Source organism: Euprymna scolopes, chromosome 21 (assembly GCF_053919585.1).
Source record: "Euprymna scolopes isolate OS-2025 chromosome 21, ASM5391958v1, whole genome shotgun sequence".
Classification (NCBI taxonomy): domain Eukaryota; kingdom Metazoa; phylum Mollusca; class Cephalopoda; order Sepiida; family Sepiolidae; genus Euprymna; species Euprymna scolopes.
The window spans coordinates 125051267-125078939 of NC_136502.1; the positions used below are offsets into that span (position 1 = coordinate 125051267).

Sequence of the window (27673 nt, forward strand, 5' to 3'; positions counted from 1 at the left end):
TGTTTTAGGGATCCATTTTTTTTTTTGCTCCTCTTCTTTCCAAGCAAATCTGACCGACGTCGGCCGGACACTTAATTACTTTTTTTTCTTTCTTTTTTTAAGCTAGAGTTTAAATAAATAAATAAGGTGCTTATGCATCTATGTTATTGCGCTATTTTTTAAATAGTATTTTGAAGTTTTTACGATATTTTTGTTTATTAAATTGTTAGTTGAAAGTACAGAATAGTTACAAAACTACCCCTCCTTCTCATGTTAAGCATGGGTTTCTAAATAATAACGTTATTATTTAAGCATGGTCTGTATTCTTCATAAAATATTTTCCATCCATTCATAGAATAGTGGTTGGTATATGGTCGAAAGCGCACACGAATCGTAATATTTGACATTTGTTATACATTTTTCATCTAGTCAGAAATTAACATTTATTGGGTACATTTCTATCAGTGTTTTGTTTTCGATTTTTGAGCGATTATTGAGACTAAAGATGACAGTCTCATGTCTGCCATCTTGTTTTAACTTATCAACTTTGCACTACTTGTGTTTCGTATGAAATAAACGATTTAAAATGAGTTAAAACACCAAAAACTTATCTAGGAAGTTAGAACTTATCTTGCCTTTGGTAAGATTTATTTGTTATATATTTAGCACTTTTTCGGGTTGTTGTCTATAGTAAAACATACCCCCTTTCTGTCCACCAATTCAAAAGTTTCGAATCTCCATTGCTTCTTCCACGAGAGAAAATGTTTAAAAAGTTAGATATGGGATGTTTTTATTTTTTTTTTTCTGTGCGAAATATCCAAAATAGTAAAAATAAAGTGCCCTGAAATTCGAAAGTGATTTTAATCCTTTAAACTGTTAATTATAAAGTAATTCATATTTAGAATTAAAGTTTAACAGATAAAGTGAAATATCTATTAGGAGGAAATTTTGTAGTTGATAAATGTAGTTTTCAGATTAAAAGAAAAAACAATGGTTTCTACTGATTTTTTTTTTTCAATTCTGATAAATTACAATGGTAACTTCCAAATTATGCAGTCGAAATTACCTGAATATTACGGAATTATAAAAAAAACAACTTTAATCATGTTAGCAGGTGAAAATTGCGGCCATCTTGTTTAAATCGAAACGGAAAATTACTTCCCTTTTAAACTGGTGCCTTACGATCGTTTTTCTTTAAATTTTATTTTTATGTTCTTTAATAAATAATTTTCTACCTTATCGATTTTCGTAATTTTTGGATATAATCATCTCAAAAATACGAGGAATATGTAGATACCATTGTTTTCGTGTGAAATTTAGTATTACGATTTGCGAAATTTCGTCCCAATAGTGTAGAAGTGTCGAAATATCATGGTTTGTTTTTCTTCTAAACGAAAGAAAACCCAGGATTTTTTCGATTGCGCCCCTATTCTAACATTGAGTCCTTCCTTCACTTCTGTAAAAATAAATGTTCATAGATTGTTTTAAAATATTCGTTGGTTTGTTTAATATTTAGAAAAAATCATAATCGTCTTGATGAAAAGAAATTATGAGTTTTAGTTTTGTAAAATGTCATTTTCCTTGGAGGGTATTTTCGACATTTTGTAATTTTCGAGTTAATCGTTACGTTGTCTTGTTATTGGTTTTGTGTGGAAATGGCGACGACGAAGAACGAGAGAAGAGCATTGTTTTAGCATGACTCATATTTTGCCAATTTACGAGATTGAACATTTTTAACAAGAGTCAATATTCATTTGGAGAGTGATGAGATGGATGGAATTGAAAGGGAGAGAAAGAAAGAGAGAGAAACGAGTAGGGTGAGAAAGGGAGAGAGAGAAAAGGAGGGGGAGAAAGAAAGGCAGAGAGAAAAGGAGGGTGAAAAAGGGAGAAAGAGAAGGGGGTGAGAAAGAAAGGGAGAGAAAGAAGGAGGGTGAAAAAGGTAGAGAAAAGGAGAGTGAGAAGGGAGATAGAAAAGGCAAGAAAAGGAGAGTGAGAAAAAGAGGGTAAGAAAAGGAGAGTGAGAAAAAGAGAGAAAAAGGAAGATGAGAAAGGGAGACAGAGAAAGAAAGAGAAAATGATTGAAAAGGAAGAAAAAGTTCGATTGATGTTAAGTTTGTTTAAAATCTTAAATTTTCGACGAATGCCACAAACAAAACAAACAATAAAAAAAAACATTTCCCAAATAAATAAACGGGTTCTTTCATATAATTGAGGCGCGTTCGATAATTAATGTTAAAATCGACAGATTAAAAAGGTTTAAAAATCACTTTCGAATTTTGCACGTGTCGATCTTTATGTATCAATTTAATTTGGGGATGAAGGGTATACGATGTTTACTTCGCGACCGGCAAAAGTTGAAAGTGATTTTGAGGCTGTGGTCGATCCAAAAGTGATTTCTTGATTTAATTTCATTAAACAAAAAGTTGCTGCTTGTTAAGATAGTCGACAGATCGATTTTTTTTTTTTTTAAATATGGGCTTGTAAACAAAAACAGAACTTAATTGTCATGTCGAAAATAGTAATATACCCCAAAATTAGGAAAATTCATCGAGTAGAAAATTATTTATAGTTAAAATTAATTTTTACAGAAAATTTGAGTAAATTGCATTGTTCCTAGATGTGAACACTTTGAAGATTGCGAATACAGGGGACACACTTATCTCTCTTTTCGCCATTGTAATGACTGATATATTCTTTTAGCTTTATAGTGATAGACGTTTTTTTTTTTTTTGTTTGTTTTTTAGAAAAACAAAACAATAGCAGTTGTTATACTTGATGAATTTTCATAATTTTTTGATATATTACTATTTTCGACATGACAATTAAGTACTACTGTTGTTTTTGTTTAAAACCACATATTTAAAAAGTCGATCTGACGACTCTATCTTAACAAGCACCCAAAAATTAATATATTTAAATAATGTATGAAGACGCATCCATTAAGGCAGAATCCAATTTGTCGCTTCTACACTATCAGAACGAAATTTTGTAGTCGATAAATGGAGTTTTCAGATTAAAAAAAAAAAAACGGTTTTAACTGATTTTTTTCCAATCTATTTATCTATAAAAGTGAAAATGTGTGTGTGTGTGTGTGTGTGTGTGTGTGTACCTTTCCCTGCACAATAACTCTTGTAAATTTTCTGTCTACAGACTCAAAATTTGACATATGGCGTATTGAGACATAAAGGGTATTCAGACATGTAGCAAGCTTTTTAATCAATTTTTGGGCGAATGTTTCCTTGTCAAGAGATCACGTTTTAAAAAGTTGATCTTTGTAGATTCTACCAAACTCCTCTGCTCTTGGGTCTAAACACTTGAAATTTTAGATGTAGGTTACTTGGACATGGGTCAAACATTTTAACTTGATTTGAGCTCAAAACAAATGTTAAGAGGTCGAAATTGGGGTACAAAGTTTAAAAAAATTTGACCTCTGTAGTTCTTACCAACTTTTCTCCATGGTAGGTTTGGAAGCTTATTATATAGAAAGGCATTACCGTACATATGCATACTTTTTGATATATACATATGCACATAAAGTTATGAACAGTATATAGGGTCCGGAGCAAAGCCGGCCTGAACTGCTAGTTCTAATAAATTACAATGGTAGCTTCCAAATTATGCAGTCGAAATTACCTGAATATGATTGAATTGTTAAGAAAACTTTAATCGTGTTAGCAGGTGAAAAATTGCGGTCATCTTGTTTAAAGTGAAACAGAAAATTACTTCCCTTTTGAACTCTCCAGTGTCTTACATAAGCAAATATGATTATTTTCTTCAAATTCTATTTTTTATTTTCTTTAGTAAATGATTTTCTACCTCATCAATTTTTGGATATAATCATCTTAAAAATATGAGGAATACATAGATACCATTGTTTGCATGTGAAATTCAGTTTTACGATTTCCGTTCGTATAATGTAGAAGCGTTGCCGATTTTGTTTCTCATTCAATTTAGTTGTGGTCCATTCACCCAGTTCTCTTGTAAATAGTAAATAACATGAAAAACTTTTAAATAAAAATTGATAACTTTGATTAGCAGGACTATTGTTCTCATCTTGAATACTATTTTGTCACGTTTTGACCAATTTATCCTCTAACCTTCTTTACGTCCATCTTGTTCAACCCAGGAATATAATACAAGATGCACCTGGAGAAGGTCGGAGAGTACAGAGTTATACCCAAAAATTCAGTACACAAATTTGAGACACCAGAAGTGGCCTCAGTTTGCCTAAATACGGAACGGAAGTCCCTAAGCGTGAAACGAAATACGAAACCATATGAAACCACTTCTAGTTTTATAATGAAACAATAAAAAAGATAAATAAACTTTTTTTTTTTTTGTTGTTTTTTTAACATTTCTATGAATAATTTTTTTTATATATATTCAAAATATATTCATATGGAAATATTTTATTTCGAAAAAGTAATTGAAACTTTCATAGTTTATATTTCTGTAAATAATTTTCTAAATATTTAAAATGTATTCATAATTAAAAATGTTCACAAATTTTATCACAATCTATCTATAATATAAATCTCACCTGTTTGTTTAAATGTATGTATGTCTGCCTAAAACTTTTGACAGAGGCGACGGATTTTCATAGGCAAACAACGATTCTAATGTTTCGGAAGCGATTTACATTTAATAATCTTTATAACAATTAAAAAAAGTTACTTTAACGAAAAACTATTTAGAAAATTGGATAGATTAATAATTTAATGGCCAAACGATATTGTAATAGTTAAATTTAACTTTCAAAATCCCATTAAAAAAAGTTGATTATAAATAAAAGCAAAACTATGTTAAAAAAAAAAATAGCAAATCCACCCCCACCCTATAAAAAAACAAAAATATCGAAATTACAGCAAAATCTTTAAGGTATACATACTTTTGATGGAAATAAAACATGCACCAAAAATCATGTAAATGAATCAGGTAATTTCATTAAAAATAAATAAATTTTATGACTAAACAACAATCGGTGACCTCATGATGCATTTTGAAGGACAAGGGAGATAATTTCAAATAATTTAACATTTTGCAAGATTTTAGAAACCCATTCTTAACATGGTGGGCAGCATTAGAAAAAATTTGCTTAAAAATGATTTTCTTTATAAAAATAATACTACTTAATCAATTAATTGTGATTTTTAGTGTATGCTATTTTCCTTTCATCACAACTATGTACACCATAAAGATTTTGGGTATATTTTTTTTTTCCATCGTCATAATTTTCCTTTATTTTTGTTCTTTCTTAAAGGTGAGTATAGACTAGCACTGTAAATAAGGCTAAAAGTTGGCTTTTTCTATCAAACTTTATTTTTGTATATAACACAAAAAACATTGACCCTTTATGACCTGAATTATGATGTAAATAATTAAAAAATATTTATTGTTAATTTTAAGTTAAATAGTTAAACGACTACTAAGAATTTTTGCATTTTATAAACTTACCTTTTAATTATCCATAGTGTTTGAAAAAAGTGTGTTTATGACAGCAAACGAAATTCTTCACTCTCTGAGACAGATGGCGGCATACTGAATGTAAGCAATGGACAGTTGCAATCTGGAGGTATCTGGCATCTACCCAGATAATGAACTAATACGTACAAGGTGTTTTTGAATCAATTCCTACTTTATTTATGCTGTTATATATTCATTTATTTACGACGAATAAATTAGTTTTACCAGGTCATAAAGGGTTAAATATAAACATGGCAGCTATTGATTTAAAATTTGCATTCAAGAGGGATTTTCAAGATTTTCAAAAATAAATAATAGTCTCGCTTTAAATTCAGGAAAGTTGATTGTAATAATCATCCAAGAAATTCTCGCATATATCTAAATTCTTATAATTGGATAAATCACATTCTTTTGTTTTTTGCATGTCTTTGAAAGCAACATAGTCGTACAACAGTTTTTCACTTTTTTTATGCAATATTTTCACTTTATTGTTGTATTCTGCAAAATTTTTCAAGGTGCACCAGTTGTGCAGTTGCGGACAGACAAGACAGTGTTGCATCGTATGGTCATCCTCCCCACATTCGCAGATAATTGGGTCAGTTTTGTATCCCCATTTGGTCATAGCAACTTTTGATCGCCCCATTCCTGTTATCGGACAGTTGAGGTTCTCAGAAAAGGATGAAGCATGCCAAATATGTAAATTTAAAAAACTTAGACGGAAGTGGTTTGTTTGTTTTTGTTGGGTTTCACGCCATGTCAACTGTTTGGGTTATTTTATGCTGAGTGTCTATGGACTTAGGGAGCCTTTGCCCCATGCTCTAGCTGTTGTATAAAGGGTTCTTTTTAAACTTTTTTATAAAGGCCAATTTTTTTTAAGATAGGAAAGTATGATGTAGGAATTGTTTTTATCGAATAAATCTTTAATATTTTTTTCTTTGTAGAAATAATTCCTTGTTAAAAAAGATCAGTGCATTCAATTAATGTGTTTTATTGTGAGTTGTATTTGACAAAGTATACATTTTGGTTGGCTTTTTTTCTTTTTTTTTCTTTTTTTTTTTTTTTTTTTAAAGATCTGAGTGGGTTTAAATGTGTATAACCTATTTTTATTCTTGTTAGTTTGGCTTCTTTTCTGTTTAGTTTTGTATTTTGTTCCTGTTTTTTAATTTTTGGCATTATTTTGTGAAGTTTGTTGTTGGGATATTCATTCCAGTAAGTTTGCCATTCCCCTATTGTGTATGCGTTGATATATTTTTTGAGATCTGTGTATGGAATTTTAAAATTTGCATTAATTAGGAGAGACGAAAAATGGTATATGAACTCTGGCTAGTGCGCACCATGCATGTTATGTATGTAAACTTGAGAAAAACTCACATGAAATGTGTCAACATAATTGCAAGCTTGTAAGTATCAAGTTTACATGCATAATGCTAACTTGATTTTAATTCAAATTGGTTCCTGATTTTTATTGATATTTAACAAAAATAACACACAAACCACTACACAGAAATTTTTTATCACATTCTGCTCTGGCCACAATCCTTAACAATTACTCTGAAGCTTCGGTTCTTCATCACATGTACTCAAAACAAGTTCAACAAAATGCTTCCAAAACAAATTCTTGTTTTTGCTGTCATCACATGTGCATGTCAGCAAATTTTTAAAAGTAGTCTTTAGCTTTACATGATGGAATATCGTGTTGCTTTCTAGTTTTGTTTCAATATTTTGGTCGAATAGATATAGGCCTCAGTGATGCAGTATGAAGAGGGGTGTGAAGCTAAAAGTAAAAGATAAAGTTGTTTATTTAGTATATTAAAATCTTTTAATGGAAAAATGTCTGAAAACTTTCTTGAATGATGTCTACGGTGATCGATGACTTTCAAAGGAGAAAATGAATTGTCAAAAGAAACCCAATTCTTATTAGGAGTTCCACAAGGAACAATGCAAACTTCTAGTCCTGTTAAGGATAACAGATATGATGCCATCAACATGGTGATGATACTTGGATCATAAAGTAAAAATAAAAATAAGGCGGTTGTGATGAAGAGAAGTATAAGTCTGATTTGTAAAAAAAAAAAAAAAAAATCTATGAATGGTGCTGAGAAAGTAATTGGAAGTTAAATGTTGGTAATTTTGAAATGTTAGTAAATTTTAATCTATCACGTTTCAAATGGGACCAGCTATTGAAAAAGATGGTGAAATGTTTTAAAAAAAAAAATACAAGAATTAAGAATGAGGAATACAATTCTTACAGATTTTAAATCCCCCAAAACACAAATTGGGATGAGAGTAAAGAAAGCAGAATGTCTGTGTTTGACGAACATTTCAAACGAGATGGAATTCCAATGATGGTTCATAAATTGATCAAGTTGTATTTTTATAAAGAAAACCATTTTTAAATGATTTTAAGTGATTAATGGAAAATCGTAGGCATTACAAGGCTGATCTTGTAAGTTTAAATTGTTGAGTTATCTTCCTTTGTTTCTTCAAGATGGCACCACAAAACAGGCCCTATTCGCTTACTCATAAAATTTGATTTTCTTGGTTAAAAGTAAAGCTGCTTGATCAATTTATGTGATTTTTGGAATCTGGCATTTTTTTCCCGTTATAATTATGTACATCATACAGATTTTTTTTTTTAAATCTTTGTTTTAATATGGAAGAAATTCTGGAGAAGAATCAAAAAATGTTGCAAATTTTTTTTTTTTTTTTTTTACAAAGAGTCACCACTTATCAAGGCCCAGAGGCCACTTGAGAATAAGGATTTTTGTCCTGTCAGTAAAAGAGAATCTTTTTAGACTGGGGCAATTTTTTTTTTCTTTATTTTTTTTTTTTGTCCCAATCGAGCGTGCCTATTATGAAGAACTGTATTTTCCTCAAATTAAAAACCAACCTGCTCTTAGAAGAAGGCAAAATTTCTAAGAATTTTTGTTCAAAAACTTTAAGCATTCATCACAAACACCGTTTTTTTTTTTTTTAAATCACTACTGATTTTTACAATTTTGAATTTTTGAGATGAGGGCTGATTGTTTATATTATGTTTTGATTGGACTATTGTTCTCACCTTGAGTGTTATTTGTGTAACATTAGTTTTCTAAGATGGCAACCAACTTGCCTAACGAAGGTCAAAGGCTACATCGACCGAAACGTTGCACAAATAACACTCAAGATGAAAAAAATAGTCCAATTAAAACAAGTAACACTATTGATTTATTTTCGTTTATCTAATTCAGTTTTTTTTGTTTTTTTTTCCAGGGAAACAAAAAAAGAATAAAGAAAATGCAAGTCATACAGTTAATAAGGAATTAAGAAGAATTCCACAGGAAGACATTAAACAATTTTATTTTTAATCTCCTCTTACAAATTTGTGTTGTAGGTCTGATATCCAAAATTTACAATGGATTCCAGTCAGACTGCAAACTCTCAGCAACAGCAGCAGCAACAACAACAACAACAACAACAGCAGCAGCAACAACTTCACAACGATATTTCAAAGCCACCTCCATATGTACCGCCACCCCCTACAAATAATACCATGCAAACTCATCGGTTGACAACAATTGAAGAGAAGCCGTTCTTTAGCGCTCTCTATGGCAACCAATTCCCGGGTTATTATTTCCAACCGCATGGACTGATTCACACAAATGAAAAACTTTTCCACTCCGATCTCTACACTAAACAGTTCAGCACACAGAATAACTATTTCCAACCGCAAGAGCGGATTCCCCCACCGGTCGAGAAACCTGCTCCGCCCGAGGTCCAAGTTGACCAAAAACCCCAAATATTGCACAAGATAATGCCCCACACGGAGATAAAGACCGAACCGAACGTGAAACCTTTCGAATGTGATTCGTGTCCGAAACAATTTGCGAGGAAGAATGCACTGCAGTTGCACCAGCGGCTTCACACCGGGGAGAAGTTGTTTCAGTGCAATTTCTGTGCCAAACAGTTTATCCACCGCGACAAACTGCAGATTCATGAACGAATTCACACGGGGGAGAAACCCTTTCACTGTGAGTTCTGTCCGAAGCAATTTTCTCGCAAGGATAAGCTGAAGATTCACTTGTGTTCGCATACTGGTGAGCGTCCGTTTCACTGCACGTATTGTCCAAAGCAATTTGTGCAGAAAGATAAGTTGCTCATCCACGAAAGGACACACACAGGAGAAAAACCATTTCACTGCGATGTTTGCCCTAAGCAATTTGCACGCAGCGATCGATTGCAGATCCATCGGAGGACCCACACTGGCGAAAAGCCATTTCACTGCGATCTCTGTCCGAAGCAATTCGTGCAACGTTGCTACCTCAAGATCCACCGTCGCATTCACACGGGGGAGAAGCCATTTCAATGCGATGTCTGCCAGAAGCAATTTGCACGGAAAGACAAGCTGCAGATTCACACCCGCATCCACACGGGTGAAAAACCCTTCCATTGTGACCTCTGCCGCGAGCAGTTCGCTCGGAAGACTCAGCTGCAAGCCCACAAGAAACACGCGCACAACGTGCAGCATCACAACCCCGCCACCACCGTCGCCACTACTGTGCCTGAAACGAAACCATTCGATTGTGAAATGTGTATGCAGCACATGAACGATCGGAATGTACCACCGCCACAGCAGCAGCAGCAGCCCGTGCCACAAATACAGAGGACAGTGCATCCTGCTGCTCCTCCGCCTCCTCCTCCTCTTCCTCCCGTCAGCATCGCGCCGCCTCAGCTTCCAGTTCCGACGTATCACTGTGACATCTGCTCAAAGCTATTCTCCACTATGGACGAGATGGAGAACCACAAACGAACGCACATCCAGCAAAGAAATAATTACCTGAAACCGCCTTGCAAAAATCTCAAAGAGTACACACCAATGAGTACGCTCCTTTGGCAGACCATGCAGCCCTAGAGACAAAAATGTTCCTTCTTTTATTTTTTCACAGAATTTTTTAAAAAGTAGAAAAGGAGTGTCTGATTAAGATGAATCTGGTTCAATCCATATTTGACCCCATTTGTTTCTTCTTCTTTCCCCATCCCCCATCTCGATCGACCCACTTAATCTGGAATCATCTTTGGGTCAGCTGATCTTTTCCTGCATGTATGTTCAGGTCCAATTCGTTTTCCTGTTCAGACTAAGGTTATTTTGGGGTTTGTTAAGTCGGCTGGTCAACCCCCCCCCTCCCCCCGCCATCTTCTTTACTAATTGTCCGTGTTTATTCTCCCCCCCCCCCCCAGGTCAGTTGGTCATCAACTCTGACCTACTCAGGTTGACACCTTTCTTGTTGGTTGGTAATCGCCTACTGATCTACCCAAGCTTACATGGTTTGATCATCACCCACTAACTTGTAGCCAGTCTGTCATCACTCACTGAATCTAACTCCTCCCCCCTACCCTGCACTCCTGAACATCTTAGTTTTTCATTTCAATCCCATTCCTTGATGTAATTTATAATGAATTATTTTAAGTTTGACACATTGGGTGTTAGTTTTATGTCAATTCACTATTGCTGTGTAATCTTTTTTTTTCTTTTTTTTTTTTTTTTTTTTTTTTCTGTCTAAATGATTTGGGTTAAGCTCAATGATACTGTTGGATATATTCATTTGGCCCAATCAGATATTTGCTTCTTTCATATGGCAGGGGCACATTCGAAAAACTCGTGTTTTCCTTTGGTTTATTATTTACCAGTAGGGCTACTCGGCATTTCCTGGGACAGTAGTATAACATGACTTCTACCTCACTCCCCCTCTCTTATTTGCTCTCTCTGAACGAACACACACTTCAAGTTGGTAAAAAAAAATAAAATATTTTTAGTAAACCACTTCTCATTCCACTCATTAGTAAAGTAGTTAATCCTAATTTTCTCAATCTTCAGGAACACAACAGAATCATAGCACAGTAGTTTTTCTTTTGAACTTTAAGCCAGAAATGACTTTTTTATTTCTAATTTTGAAGAGTCATAAAATAAACAATTGTCAGCCATTTTTATTTTACTTTTTTAGTAAACAGAAAGCAAATATCTACTGCTAATTACAATCTGAACTAATACATACAAGGTGTGTCAAATTGTTGAGTGATTTTGAAGCCTTTAACCTTTTATGACCTGAATTATGATGTCGATGATTAAAAAAAAATATTTATTGTTAATTTTAGTTAGTTTAAAGGGCAATGATATTATCATTGGCTTCAAACTGGAAAAATTATGAAATTCTATAGTTAAACTACAACTGAGAATTTTTGCATTTCATAAACTTATCTTCATTATTATTCGTAGTGCTTAAAAAAAGTGTTTATGACAGCAAACGAAATCCTTCACTCTCTGAGACAGATGGCAGCATACTGAATGTAAGCAATGGACAGTTGCAATCTAGGAGTATCTGGTATCTACGCCACTCTGTATCTGTGCCTAAATCAAAATATAGATTCCATGAACAAAGCTTCTTTCTTAGAAGTGCACGTCTATGGAATTGTCTTCCGTTTGCCTGACTACAACTTGGATGTCTTCAAGTCCAACATAAACAAGTTCCTGTTGAACCGCCCCTTTAAGTAAGACACTTTATCAGATCTCCATTACTAACGATTACTACGATATTATCCCATTGATTACTGTACATGCAATAACTCTTATCCCCGAGTCGCCTCCAGGCCTTGATAAGGGGTGGCTTCCTTGTAAAAAAAACAAAAGAAAAACTGAACTCATACATACAAGGTGTGTTGAATCATTCCTACTTTATGCTGTTATATTCATTTATTTACGACTGAACGAATTAGTTTTACCAAACTCCAAACAAGACATGTTGCTACTGATCGGGAGCGGAGTATCCTAAAAAGGGAATTGTTAACATTTAAATTTCAGCATGTTGGTGGTCGCAGGAGCAGAGTGGAAATCCCAAAGGCATGCAGTACTTGGAAAGAAACTATTAGAATAGAAAGTTTTCTAAACATCTGAGTACCTCTACACTGAAGGGGTGGGATTTTGCTGCTGGTTGAATTTGTCAGTTCATCCGAGCACGTTCCAGTACTTGTAAAGCACATTGTGACAAGGTGACCGCAGTTTGTTGAACTTAGTTTGTTAGAAATTGTTTTGCATCCAGTCTAAAAAAGAGAGGCTAGTGGTTGAGGTCACTCACCGACAGAGCAAAGTCAGTTGAGATGGAGGAGAAAATTAGCGAAGGATGACATTTTACGTTTGTCGAAGAAGTAAACGGAGAGGGAAGAAATAAAAACGGAGAAAACTAAAGATTTTTGAGTCGAGCACTAAGTGATTGGAAAACTCAGTTTAGGAGACGATCGCTGAGCTGGAAGCGAGGCGGGTGACTTTGGGAAACGGTTAGATGCAAAAACTGGTTACACTCCTTTGCCAGCACACGGAACGCGTTTACGCACACAGAGAAAGGAAAAAAAAAAGGAGAGCGAGAGGAGAGGGGTTTGTACGTGAATAAAATACTTATACAGAATCCCAATGTGTAAACCAATTGCTACACACATAATCGTATACACACACACGCATAATCGTATATATACACACACACACAATCGTATATACACACATATATCTACAGTACGTATGAAATCATCATGAATCGCATCTTCTGCTTGGTGCGGATTGCAAACCCATGTGACTTATTTTTTGCCATTCCTTCCGATCCAGGGCAAGTTGGTTGATGGACACCCAACTGTTGAGAGATGTCCAATCAAAAACATTTTCTTTCCACCTTCTCCTTGGCTTTCCCCTGCCTCTTTTGCCTTCTAACTGATAGGCCAATGGTCGATCATTTGAAATGGCCAAAAAGTTTAAGGATTTTACTTTTGATCTTATCAAATAAAATGGATAGGGAAGCAGTTTGACGGAGAATGGATATTTTTTTTTAAACAGATAATGAAACGGATTACATTATTTTGAAACCCCTCAATGCGATTGGCTAGTTGTTTAGTTCCATATAAAACTACTGAGAAGACATAAATTAAATAAACTTTTACTTTAAGTTATCGGCACCCTTTAGAATTATGCTGTACTTTTGGAAAACCGCCCAACCCAGCCCAATTCTGTGTTTCAATGTCATCTTGTAATCACTGGAGAAAGTCAATTTATGCCCCAAATAAATGAATTGGGTGACCTGTTCGATGGGTCTACTGTGAAATTTCATGTTTAGGCTAAACTGTGATTTAGCTGTAGACATACAATCTGTTTTCTCTTGGTTTATTTCTAATCCTATCTCCTTTGCATTCTTTGCTGATACATCAACAAAATCTTGAAGCTTATGTAAACAGTGAAAATATCTACATAAAATTTTATTTGATAAAAAACACAACTGTCCCCCACCCTTCCAATCTTAGAAAGGTCCTCGTCGACAACACAAAAATTATACAACGTGAAAATAATCTTAAAAAATTAAAAATTCTTGAAGCGTCATACATTAGAACTAATCACCCTACTATAAATAACATTGCATTCGAGAAAAGCAGCAATGTGTTAACATGTCTTGTGTAGACGGACTTTGCTAAAAGTGCCCACGAACATGCTGATTTTGTTACTCAAATTTTTAATCGACCTATATTTTAATCGACTTTATATATTTTAACTTACCATCACCTAACGCGGTTTAATGTTTATTTTACTTTTCACTTTTTAATTTCCATTTTTGTTCCTTCACACTTTTACTTCCTCAACACCTGAAGATGATTCGTGGACGAATCGAAAGCGCTCATGGCAATAACAACTATGGAACTTACATTAATATTTTCGATTTTGATATAAAAAAAAAGATTATACGGAAAATCAAAAAAATTAAAAAAGAGAATCATAAAGCAAAATGTCTCCATTGCATTTGATAATGCTTGTGTGAATAAAATTTTATGTAGATGCATAAAATAATGAAATAATAAAAAATAATCCATGCATGGGTGAATGGTGGCTTTATACGATATAGAATATTTGCTCCTAAAGCAAAGGAAAACATGAATTCTCAAACACGCCCCTGTCGTATCAAAGAACCGGATCTTTTTTTTTTCTGTAGAAACTTCTGCTCAGTTGGAATTCTCTTCCCTCTCTTTGTAGAAAATTTTTTTTTTAAATACTACTCGAGTATATTTCAACCAATTTTATCCCCCCCCCCAAAAAAAAAACAAAACAAAAAAAAACTCATTACCTGCGGTTAAAGCCTTTTTCTTCCAAACCCAGGTATTTTGTCTTAAAAAAAAATTAAATTTATTTTTTATCTTACTTTTCTGATTCTCCTTTTGGAGAGTTCTTTTAAAAACACTTCTTCCAATGTATGGAAATTGAAATATACAAACCTCAAATCTTCCAATCCATTGCTCTAACTAGCAATTACCCAAGAAGTTCTTGGAGGATTAGGATATATATTTACTTGATATCATATTCTTACCATTTTTTTTTTTTTTTTTTTTTTTTTCCTCGAATGTCACAGAATTAGAAAAAAAAAAAATTAATTTTAATGAGAAAGTTTTCTGGAAATTTTATTGGTTCAGTTCACAGCGATTAATACTAATTTCTGCACATAGATATATCTGTAAGTTCTTTGTAGACAAAGAGTGTCCTGTATTTCACCCCAGTGCCAGAAATTGAAACTGAAGTCCAAGTCCAAAGAAGGTGATTCCACATGATGTTGCTATCTACTCTTTTTTTTTTTTTTTTTTTTTTTTTTTTTTAAACATTGGTGCAACAGTTTTTTAGTGGCCTTTTTATATTCAACTCAGCAAATCACAGTAATGATTGCGGTGCAAAGAGATCCTTTCTTCATGAGAGATGATAATCTAACAGATAGAATTATCTCATGAGATTCTTATAGTTGGACCTAAACAACATTTAAGCTGACATATCAATATTTAATTCTGACTAACCAGTTTTCATTTGCTATTGTTGCACCATGTTATTGGCAATATAATAAAACGTATTTCATTACAGTTTAATTTTTTTTTTTTTTAAATTATGTAATCCTGCCTGAACAGCTCGTAAAATATAAATTAGTTTTTAAAAATCAGCAAGGGGAATAATGCATGTTTTTAATTAAAGAATATTTGTCGCCATTATTTGGAATTATCTGCCATTTGGAATATTGGATTTGCTCAGGTGCAAGGAAAACGTAATTTCATATTTATTTTATATCATTGAAGTTTTAAATTAAAAAAATTTTTTTTCAAACTTAATAATTCAGGGAATTTTCTGTTTTAAAAAACATCTTTTTTCATTGTTTCATTACACCATAAATGTGCTTAAATGTTTGTCTGATATCAATGTCGATGGCCGAAAGCTTATGAAGTGGGCCATTTAAGACATTTAAGAGATCAGTCAATGACGGCACAAATGAAACGGCAACGGACAGGAGAATGTCTAATCTCAGCATCAAATTAAAAAAAAAAAAAAAAAAAATTGCAATCATTTTCAGTGAAAAAATATTAAATTGACAAAAAAAAGAAAAAAGAAGACTCCAACACAGATGAAAAAAAAAAATAATGCCGTGCAATTTACACGGGTTCAACTGTTCAACTCATTGTTTTTTTTTTGTTTTTTAAAGTTTTTGTGTTTTATCATTTCATTATTTAAAATTCATCTGAAAAGAAAATATTTACCATTTTTTTTTTTTTTGTGATGTTTTTAGAAAAGCTATTGATATATTAATAAACAAAAAATTCTGACTGATTTATTTTTCATTTGTCAGAATTTCTAAGATGAAGCCCTCACATTATTAAGTTTTAACCACGTTTATTATTTCATAAATTTCTTATTTATTGAAATGAAACATTGTCAAATCAACCATTTATCACTTGAATAGAAGGACCAAAATTTATTCTTTGTAACTCGTGAAATACTGTTTTTGGCTTAAATTATTGAAAAAATCAACAAAATCTTGACAAGAATTGAATCTAAAACACTCTAGCTCAAAATCTGGCTCTCAAGTGAATTTTATTTGGCCCGCTTACTGAATTAAAATTTTTTTTGTTAATATTTCTGTAGTAAAATAAGTGATATCATTTAAATTAGGGGTGCACACACTTTTTTTCAGGATAGTATCTACTTTTGGCGTAATCAAGTCTAAATGATCCACTGTATACTAAAAATGGAAGGGGCGGGGATTAAAATTTGAGAAAAATTAGATTGTTTATCTGATTTAAATAAAAATTGAAATTAAAGAATATTTTTGACATTTATTTTAATTGAAAAAAATTTTTAGCGATTGCATAGTTTTAAAATTCTAATGCATTTTATTACATAAAAAAGCCGTTGTGAGAATTTTTTTCTTCACGGATAAAAAAATATGATTTCTATAAATTCTTTTAAATACGTCTTCATCATTTATTGAATAAAAATGTTTACTAAAAAGAATGAAAATATTAAAAAATTATTTACTTAAAACAATGTAATTGCTGTTTCTAATTAAGAAGGGAGATAATAATTTTTCGATATGTTCTGACAGGTTGCTTTCAATGTTTACTTTTTTGCAAATATTTTTCAACAAACTGAGGGTCTTCCAATGCAGCTTTTTGAAAAGGAAAGTTATATATCATTCAAATTAGAACTGCACGCCTGTGGAACTCTGTTCCGTCTGCCTGCTTCCCTCCGGACTACAAGTTGGATGTCTTCAAGTCCAATGTTAACAAGTTCCTGATGAACCGCCCCCTTAAGTAAACACTTCATCAAAGCTCCAAACTAACGTAATGTACTTGCAATAACCCTTATCCCTGAGTGGCTTCCGGGCCTTGATAAGTGGTGATCACTGTGTAAAAAAAAAAAAAAAAAAAAAAAATTACTTTTCTTATCTGGGTTGTTATTTTCACGTTTTCACTGAATAAGCCTCTGACCGTATTTTTTGCATTTGGAATCTTTGTTGAACTCGAGAACCTATCTCAGATTAGAATTTCAAATGGAACCTTTTATTTAATTTTTATTTAATTTACATGAGTAGATTGGTCTTGTTCCATCAGCCATGACCAGGTTATTCCTAGTTATTATCGCCTGCAGTGAGGATTTAATCATGTTGGCAACACAGATTCTCATTAGATCAAAGTTAAGCAACGTTGTGTGTTCAATACCAGTTGGATGACTACTTGGAGATACCAGAAGCTATATGTGAGAGGGTGATGACACCTCTCCGCAAAAAAAAAAAAAAAAAATAACAATGGTACTTATGCAGTTTACAGACCATGTTGAAATAACTCTATTTAGAAAGCCATTCTTAACATAGGGAGGGGAGGGCGTTTTGTAATTACTCCATTGAAAATCTGATCTAAAAATAAAACCTTGCACGGTATATAAATTGCACAAGTGTAAAAAAAAAAAATATTGTCTCCCTTGACTAGGCTATACATGCAGCTGGGAAGTGTTTGTAAAGTACCTATTAATAACTTTCTACTTTGAAGAAAGCTGGCTCAGTCCGACCAGAGTAGATGCCACACCAAATCGTAAAGATTGAACCATTACTCTCGAGAAAATCGTCATTTAGAACTAGTTGCTAATCAACACCTTTAACCGTTGCACCATAGATAAAATGAAAATGTAACTTTTGTGCTGACGTGTAAAAAGTATAATCTGGCTGCAATGCTACAATATAATCACGTTAACACACCAGTTTTCATTAGATCACTGAAGTTAAGCAACGTTGAGCCTGGTCAGTATCAGATGGGTGACTAATTTGAAAATTCCAGATGCTGTATGTAGGAGAACGTCGACACCTTCCTGCAAGAATTGCAAAAAACTAACGTTGTCATTTTTCCTAATGAGAATATACATGCGACTGGGGTGAGCTTGTCAATTTCCTACTCCCATGAAACTTCTTCCTTTGGAGGAAACCGGTTAAATCCGCATAGGGTTAGTGCCGTTTCTGTTTTCCAATGCAGGTGTAAGTTTCAAGATGATTTCTCACCAGGAATTTTCTCACGTTTTTTTTGTCGTCATGGTGATTACAAGTTTATTCTTCCGTCTGAACACGGTGGTAATGGAGGTGCAGTCAATCTCTCACTGGCACACTTGCTTCATATGTCGTCTGCCTTCCAGCATATCTGTTTTTATAAACCTGAGTTCTTTGTTCAGTCCGTTGACAATGTGTGAGTGATGTCAGTCCAAGTTGCTTCGTATGGGGGCGGGGGTGATATCACTGCACTATGACGTTAACATTGAGAGGCTTCTGTTCAATCTCTAGAGACAATGGATACCCTCTGTAAAAGTGCTGGCGCAGGTAGTCTATTGTGAAACAAGGATTGCCAAATCCGCAGCCACATCTTTCCTGAACAGCATTGCCTCAATTTAACAGCATTGCCTCAATTTAACAGCATTGCCTCAATTTAATAGCATTGAGAAAACCAGGATGACTGGAAACAGTGCTAATCCTTCACCCCAAACAAGGCATATTACCTCCGAAATGTAAGGAGCTACTGCAGTTAGGGGCATCCTAAGTGGGGAGCAGTGCATCAAGATATTTGTTCACATTACATTTAGATTTCTGCATGTTAGTACAGTCAGGGAAGTAGGGAAGAAATTCCAATAACAAGTGGCCAGAGGAAGGAAATCCAGCATGACTGGAAACAATACCAAAAACGAAGATGGCCCTTCCACGTAAATCACCTGGTATTCCCAAATGGTCACCCATTCAGTAATGACCAGGCCCAATAATGCTTAACTTCAGTGATTTGAAAGGAATCAATGTTTTGAAATTACTTCAAACTTTTTATTGGATTTTCAATGCTTTTGGTTATGTTATTTTACTGAAAAATAATAAATGATGGTGCTGTTTATTCGATTAAAATATTCGGTTTATATATTTTTTTTTATGTAGATTTATTTTTTATGTTTTCTGTTTAATTGAAAATGGATTGTTCCAAGAAATTAAGGTTTTTTGCCTTTCTCAACATTACTAATGCATTAATGAGCATTATAGATTTGAACCTGTTATGTGCTAAAATATTTCATGGTCCTAGGTCTTTTTATTTTTTTGAAGGTTGTTTTCAATGTTTATCTTTTTAAAAAATTGTTTACTAACTCTGAGGGTCTTCCAAAGCACTTTTTTTTTTTTTTTTTTTACATGTTTCAGTAGCAATTAAAAAAAAGTCTGTGTTGCTAGCAATGTCATTTGCTTTACCCGGAATCGCAAAATGACTTCATAAAGTTGTCACATAGTACACTTGTACGAGGAGACAGCTTTGTTACCTCATCATCCTGATTGCTACTTCAATCACGCTAAACAATTGGATATTATCAATTTTTACATTAATTTATTCCTCAAGGGTTGGAAAATATAAAACTGACAGCAGCTTCTCATTTTTAAATCCTTTTCCCATGACAGGGTCAGAGTTCATTGATTATCTTCAATTTTCTGGTTCTTTGCTATAATAGCAAAAATTGAATTTCAAGTGAAAGCAATGGTATCTACTGAATCGTCATGTCACAGTAATGAACATATCCAAAAATTACGAAAAACAATAGGGTTGAAAATTAATTATTAAAAATAGTTTTCGAAGATAATTAGTGAAAATTGAGTTTTACAAAAAAAAAAAAAAAAGCAAACAAAAAACAAAGAGTTCTAATCATAACAAAAGGGAGGTAAATATTTTCTGAAAACTGAAAATCATTGGCCAATTTAGAAAAACTTAATTTTTGCTAATTGTCTTAGAAAACTGTTTTCATTAATAATTAATTTTCAACCTTATCATTTTTCATAATTTTTGGACATTTTCATTGCTGTGACATGACAGTTCAGTAGATATCATTAGTTCCATTTGAAATTTAATATTTCAATTTTTCAAATTTCACTACAATAACAAAGAAGAACCAGTTTTCTAACATTTGTGATTCTTCAAAATCCCAACAATCATCTCGTGTCTTCAGTCACCAATTGTTTCCAATTCCTTCAAATTCCACCCACTTTTTTGTGGACCGCCTGTCTCCATTAAAATTAATTTCCTCGGATCTTCTGAAGAAATCCTTTGCATATGACCAAACCGATTTATAATTTCCTCTTCCACATCAATGACATCCAAATCTTCCATTAGCAGTTTTTTTCTTCCAGTTTCTTTCATGCGTGTTATGGAGAGAGGGAAAAAAAAGCTAAGAAATTATTTCTTTCATGCGTGTTATGGAGAGAGGGAAAAAAAAGCTAAGAAATTATTTCTTTCAAAATTCGTTAACAGAAATAATGGATACGAGTCTCGGCAATAAATTAAAAAACCAAAGAAAATGCAATTTCAAACTTAAGCATAACTGACTGACCAACAAACGGAATTTTAATTTAGTGATGTTTAATGTAAGAAGAAATTAGACATTATCTGATAAAACTAAAAAAAAAATATGTGATCTTATCAAGAAAGCCTTAACCGATGTTTTTTTTTTTTTTTTTTTGTAACATTTCATACATGAATTTAAATTATTTAGGCAACTATTTTTATCTTAGTTTTTGTTTTTACAATATTTCGGCCAATGTAACCTCTGACCTTCTTTGGGTTCATTTTTTCAAACTCCAAAACCCTCGTGTTGAATTCTGCAGAATTATTGATAGCCAAGAGGATTCAATTATTTTTATAGAAGAATTTTGATATATATATATATAAAATGTTGGATATAATGCTGCTTTCAGGTTGAACGTCCTGTCTGCATATTGAGAACATAGGAAGTTCACAAAGAAAAAGATGAAACTCTACAGGATTTGAACCTGTGCCTACAGAAAAGAACTGCCTTTAGATGATATCATTTTAACAAGTCAATCATTGAACAAAAAAAAAAAAAATTAATTTGTACAGATACCTCCAAATCTTTTCTTTTTTTTTCTTTTTTTTCTTTTTGAATCATTTTTTATATTTCAATATTAACCCATTCCTCCTGTAAGAGTTTCATTTTTTTCTTTGCAAATTTTCTAGATTCTCAAATCTACACAAGCTTTATTTAATATTAATACACAAGCTTATTTAATATTTCCTATGCAAACGACTGTTAAGAAATAATGCAGTAATATACACAACTTTGTAGAAAATAAATTCCATATATATATATATATATATATATATATATAATGCAAATTTTTGAAATTATATTCTGATATTTTAGCAAAAAGGAAAATCAAATTTTTTTTTTTATATTCATTAGAAGGGAAAGAAGCTAAGTTACAAAAAAGATATCTATATGTATACTTTTATTTTTTGCCTTGAATTTATGTTATGCTCCACCCTCAAGTGTTGAGCTTCACATATGCTGATAAATCCCTATATGAAGGATTTATCTTAGTTATCATGTACATACACATAATATTGTAACGTGATATATTGTGTATATATTTTTCAGTATTTAATTTAACAGTGCTCAATATTTGAGTAGAGCTTAGTAGTTATATGAAAATATATTTACGACCAACAAAAAATAATAGCTTAAGAAGAAATAACAAATTTGAGTGATTGGATCAAGTAAAATGACTTAAATCTAAAAGCAATCACGATCAATAAATTTATGTATCTGCCTAGTAATTTCATGTGGAAATGAAACATGGATGCCTCTGGAGCTTACATTCCGTAGATATATTTTCATACTAATATATACACAGGTTTGGCTTGTGATATGTAGCTGGAGTTATCTTTCCAGGGCACCAACCTGGCTATTATTATAGAAAAGTTAAGTTGCCCAAGCGTCAATATACCCCTCTCTGATCTCACTTGTCTGCTCAAGAGGAATGGTGGGACCAGTACATCAAGGACCAGCTCAACTGCAGCAGCTGCCAGAGATAGTGGGAAGTATTGCACTGACCTGCCCACCAGGCTACACTCTGAATTTTCTCTAGGGGTTGTTTCCCCTACCTTTGCTGAGCTAACGGCTAACCACAAAGCAGTGGTGCCCCTTCGCATAGTTTAGCTTGCCTGTATGGCAACATAGAACCACACACACACACACACACACACACACACACACACACACACACATATATATATATATATATATATATATAAAGAGAAAGAAAATTAAAACTAAGTTGAACTTTACAATCAAAATTTATTGTTCGACTGAATACTTCAAAAAACAATTTACAAAGTCCTTATTCCACAGAGTTTCAAAGAATGCTATTCTTGTTATTCTCCCCATCAGAGGACATAAAGAAATCAGCAAATTTGCTGATTTCTTTATGTCCTCTGATGAGAAGAATGACTTTGTAAATTGTTTTTTTGAGTATTCAGTCAGACAATAAATTTTTATTGTAAAGTTCAACTTAGTTTTAATTTTCTTTCTCTTATAATAAGGTCTACTCTCTTGCGTATTGAGCTTCTTTTTTTTTTTTTAACTCGAGATTAAATTATCTATATATATAAATACTGTTATTTATATTAGTTTGAAGTTTACCGTTACGTGTATCAGATAAACACTACATCCCTTTAATTTCATTAAATATATATATATATATATATATTCATTAAATGTTGAAATGGGATTATTTATGAAAGAGCATCTAACATATCGAATTATCTTGTTGGATTTTCAAAGTCAGACCCAAATAACATTTAAGCTGACAAATCAAACTTTGCTCTTAACTAGCTAATTTTCATTAGTTATTGTTGTAGCATGTTATTGAAAATATGACAATGTACTTACTACAATTTATTTTAAAAAATTATTTAACCTAGCTCAGACAATTGTTAATGCGAACATTTTTTTAAATAATCACTTACAATAAAATATAGATGTGAAATGTGCATGTTTGTGTGGGGGTTATCTTCTAATGATATTATATGAAAGTAGGAGCGGCAAAAGGTTTTATCAGAATATTTTAGAAACTGGTTTGTTCTCTTTGGGAAGGGGAGGTGGGGGCTTTAAATACCTGAAATAGATGGCAAAAGTAACTTGCAAATATTTAATGTTCATTCAGTTGAGTCATCCAATTATATTTGAATTTAATTGCTAAAAAAATCTATTGCTAAAATGTTGAAAGATTAAAATCATAAAATAATGGCATCAAAACAAGAGAGAAAAAAAAGATGCTTTGTTTGTAAAAGAGGAGCAAATTTTTTTAAGTGTTTGAAAAATGCCGTTTAAAGGGTCAGAAAATTTTTTTTTCTAAGCAATATTTACAAATGAGGGCAAAAAGCATAAAAATATAAAAATCAATTTGAATAGATTTTTTTTAACCTGTGTTATTTTATTTTGCATTTTGTTTAATTTTTTTTTTTTTTTTAGTATTTGTTAAAAATTTAAACTTAATTTAAAACGTTGGAAATAGAAATTAGACGTTTTCACAAGTCACAAAATATTTATTTTGTCATGCATTTTTTGTAGATATGCCATTCATATTTTGTCATTTTTAATTTAAAAACTTTTTATTATGTTAATTAATTTATGAAACTGATCATTTGAAATATTATAGATAAACCAATAGAATTTCGTTTTATGAAATGTTATATTTTTTAATGTTAAAAATTAATTTTCTGCCGCACATACGGAAGCGATACCCCCTTCTGTAATTTTTTAATATTTTTGTCCTTTTTTTTCATTTTTTCAGTGGATTAGTTTTGAAAGGCCACTAATCTACCAGATTATCAAAAAATTAAATGTTTAGCATTTTTTAAGGGGTGCTCTGTTTTTAATACAATTTTCTAGTAAATTGATCACCCATTTTGGAAGCATCGACATAGTTCAGCCAAATTTTGCGAATTTAGCCATTTTTAGCCTTTTTGACGTTTACAATTTGAATTCTAAAAAAGGCTAAATGGAATTTTTGAAAGCCAAACTGTTTCAAAAAAGGCTAAATTCGCGAAACTTTGCCGAAAACATTGTACCTATTTACTATGCCTCCCCACGGGACAGAGTTAGACACCAGGGTCGTTTTTTAACGTGGAGAAAAGGTACAAAAATAAAAATTGTCTCAATCGTGAAGGATTTCTCCTCCACCGAAAGAGAACAAGAAATAGAAGTGCAGCATCTGAAGAACAGATACTACACTTTGATCTTGTCCCGAAGGCCAAGAAAACATTGTATTAGAAACAGAGCACCCCTTAAAAAATTGTTAAATATTGAATTCTTTGGATTTTTTTTTTTTTTTTTTTTTTTTTTATATAATCTGGTGGATTAATGATCATTCGATAATAATCCGCTGCAAAAATTAAAAAAAACAGATAAAACTAAAAAAATTACTGAGGAGGGTACCGCTTCCTTGCCAATTTTTTTTTTTTTTTTTTTTTTTTTAATATTTTTAAAGTACTTATTCAGAATAATAACGAAAATCAAAAACTAAATTTTAATTAGAAACCAATGTTAACTATTTAATTGTCATACGGAAACTAGTAAAATATTATTGAATTATTACATAAAATATTCATTTTCATTCGTTATCAATTTTTTTTATGCAATTATCTCTCTAGCTATTATAAAAAAAAACTTTTCTGTTAATTATTTAAGTAAAACTTGCAATTTTTTCAAAAGCAATTTTCATTAATAATTATGAAAAATGATAAAGGAAAAAATTATTTTTCCTTTATCATTTTTCGTAATTTTTGGATATGTTACTAATTTCGACATGACAGTTAAGTAACATTGTTTGGTAATCTGGAAGAAAGAGAGAGCCTGTTTCCTCCGTTTGACTATAGGTAGCGTTACTCTCTGTCCATCCAGTTACTGAAACACAAAATGTATATAATGGCACTCTTGAAATAAAAATAAATGTTTTTGTTATATTTTAATTTTAAACATGTTTTTTTTTTTTGTTTTTTTTTTTTGCAAACATATTTAAGTTTTATGTTTCCAAACATTTACGTGTTGTTGCTTGTTTATTTTCAAACATTTATGTTTTTTATTTTTGCAAGCATAAACTAAATGTTTTTGCTATATTTTTCTTTTAAACATATTTATGGGTACAAACCATTTTTCCACAAGTATTTTTTACGCTCTTATAATAAAAAGATATCAACGTTTTTTTTCTTTTATCTTTTTTTTATGGACACCCCCCCCCTTTTTCCTTAATTTTTCTGCACTTATTTTACTTTTCCGTGAGATATATATATATATATATATATATATATATATATATATATGCGCGTGATCAAAGAAAGAGTCCACATGAAAAAAAAACATAAATATGTTTGAAAAAATAAAACTTAAATATGTTTGCAAAAAAAAAAAAAAACATGTTTAAAATTAAAATATGACAAAAACATTTATTTTTATTTCAAGGGTGCCATTATATATATGTTGTGCTTCCATAACTGGGTGGACAAACAGTAACGCCACCTATAGTTAAACGGAGGAAACAGGCTCTCTCTTCCAGATTACCCATTGTTTATTAGTTGAAGTTCAATTTTTTGATTTTTGTTATGCACAAATTTTAAACAAGATTTCGTTTTTATTTATTTTTTACTGTATGCATCCTCACAATTACGTTTATTGGCAAAATATTTCTCTGAAGTGTTGTTGGTATTTATTATATTTATATTTCCAGCTATTATCATTTTTCAGTGTTTCGCCTGCTGTATTCACTGACCTTCCTCAGGATCCTTTTATCACAACCGGTAGAACTTTTATAAATGATTTAATCTTGAATAAAATCTTTGTCTTCCGGATAGTTTATAAATTTGAGGAACGCGTTTGTCAAAACAGAAAGTACATTTTTTTTTTTTTTTTTTGATCAACAAAAATTTTTTTAGTTTTTTGTTGAATCTTAAATAAAACCAAAAAGTATATAAAAAAAAAAAATGAAGAAAAACTCATTCCAGAAATTTCGATAAAACTTTTCATGTTGTCAAGCAATTTTTTTTATATAAAAACAGAATATGAAACCAGGCAAAAAAAAAACAAAAAAAAAAACGAAAATCACCCTATTTTTCAATGAATGTTTTTAAAAAAAAAATGGTTATGACTTTTTTATACCTTGATTGTTTTTTTTATCCATTTTGTACTTTTATAGTTAGTAAATAGTAATGTATTAATAATGCCTTCGTTTTGTGTTTCAATTTTTTTTGTTTTTTTTTGTGCACAAAGTTTTTGTGTTTTTTTGTGCTTCAATTTTTTTTTTTTTGTGCATGTTACTATTTCATGTGAGTAGACAATCATTCAAGAAAGCTGAAATATGGCAGCAAAAATAAAACAAAACCTTTTTTTTTTTTCCTAAATAATTCCAAGAGAAAAACACTGAGTATCTGGGGGAGGGGCCAGGAATTCATTCTTTGAAGTCATTTAACTGCCTTATACACGTCATGGACCATTTGGAGTCTTTGCTGTCATTGTAAAATAAACATTTTCCTTTTTCAGTAAAAACGAAAAGAAAATCCAGAAATAGGAAGAGAAAAAAAAAACAGGAATAGAAAAGGAGAACATAAAGAAAATAAAAATAAAGTTAAATAAGCAACAATAAATTTTTATAATAAAAAATTGATCATCTAACACTTATCATTGGCTAGTTTTTTGACCTCGAAGTAATTTTTTTTCTTTTTAACTTCTTACATCAGGTGGCTTCAGGCCTTGTCTGGTGCAATTTCCATATGAAGTGTTGAACCTCTGTCTGGACTTTGTCTTTGAGCCCCCCTCCCTCTCCACCCCCCCCCCAAAAAAAAAAAAAATTGATCAAAATATAGAGGGTGCAGATCCATGGGAGGTCCTAACAATTTTAACAAATTTGCTTTTCTTTGATTGAAAACAAAAACATAAATCAGGAAACTCACATCCCTGCTGACTGTAATTGTTGGAGGCAATTATAGGAAACAAAAGATTTGATTGTTTATTGAAAATAAGTTAATTCTTAATAAACTTTTGTGTCAATAAAAGAAATCACAGAAGCAAATTTTGACGAATAAAAAAAAAAAAAAGTAATGAAACAAAATTATTCTCCTACAAGTTTTAGTTCCAGAAAAATAATGTGAATATTTTCACATTATTTTGACTGACGCTAACAGCAAAAAAACAAAACAAACATAATTCACGTTGCAAACCACTATATAAGGCGACTTCAATAAGTTTCCAGACTTTTTGTACAGGAATTTAAAATTGTTGTAGACTCTTGAAAAATCAGTATGTTATTGCTACACACCTTATGAGATGACTGACCAATTTTTATGATTTCAGATTCAAATGAACAGCTACAGTAGGAATTGGAATACACCCTACTAAAGCCGAATTGTCACAGCTGGTGAATTTCAACCTGGACGTGATATGTAATAAAATTCTGTTTTAAACTTGGGAAAAAAATGCCACAGAAACGTATGGAATGCTTCAGACTGCTTTTGGACCACCTTGCATGAATCGAACATCAGTTTTTGAGTGGCATAAGGGATTCAAGGA

At 31.8% G+C, this 27673-nt stretch overlaps 1 protein-coding gene across 2 annotated transcripts in view; it reads left to right on the plus strand.

The window, feature by feature from the left end:
• The window catches only part of LOC145242715 (uncharacterized), a 124036-nt gene extending 107952 nt beyond the window's left edge, over positions 1–16084 (plus strand). For both annotated transcript variants that reach the window (XM_080105854.1, XM_080105855.1), the window contains one exon: positions 8695–16084. In XM_080105854.1, the coding sequence (XP_079961980.1) occupies positions 8837–10333 (1497 nt within the window). In that variant the 5' untranslated portion in view covers positions 8695–8836 and the 3' untranslated portion in view covers positions 10334–16084. The remainder of the gene's footprint in view (positions 1–8694) is intronic.
• The last annotated feature ends 11589 nt before the right edge of the window (positions 16085–27673 follow it).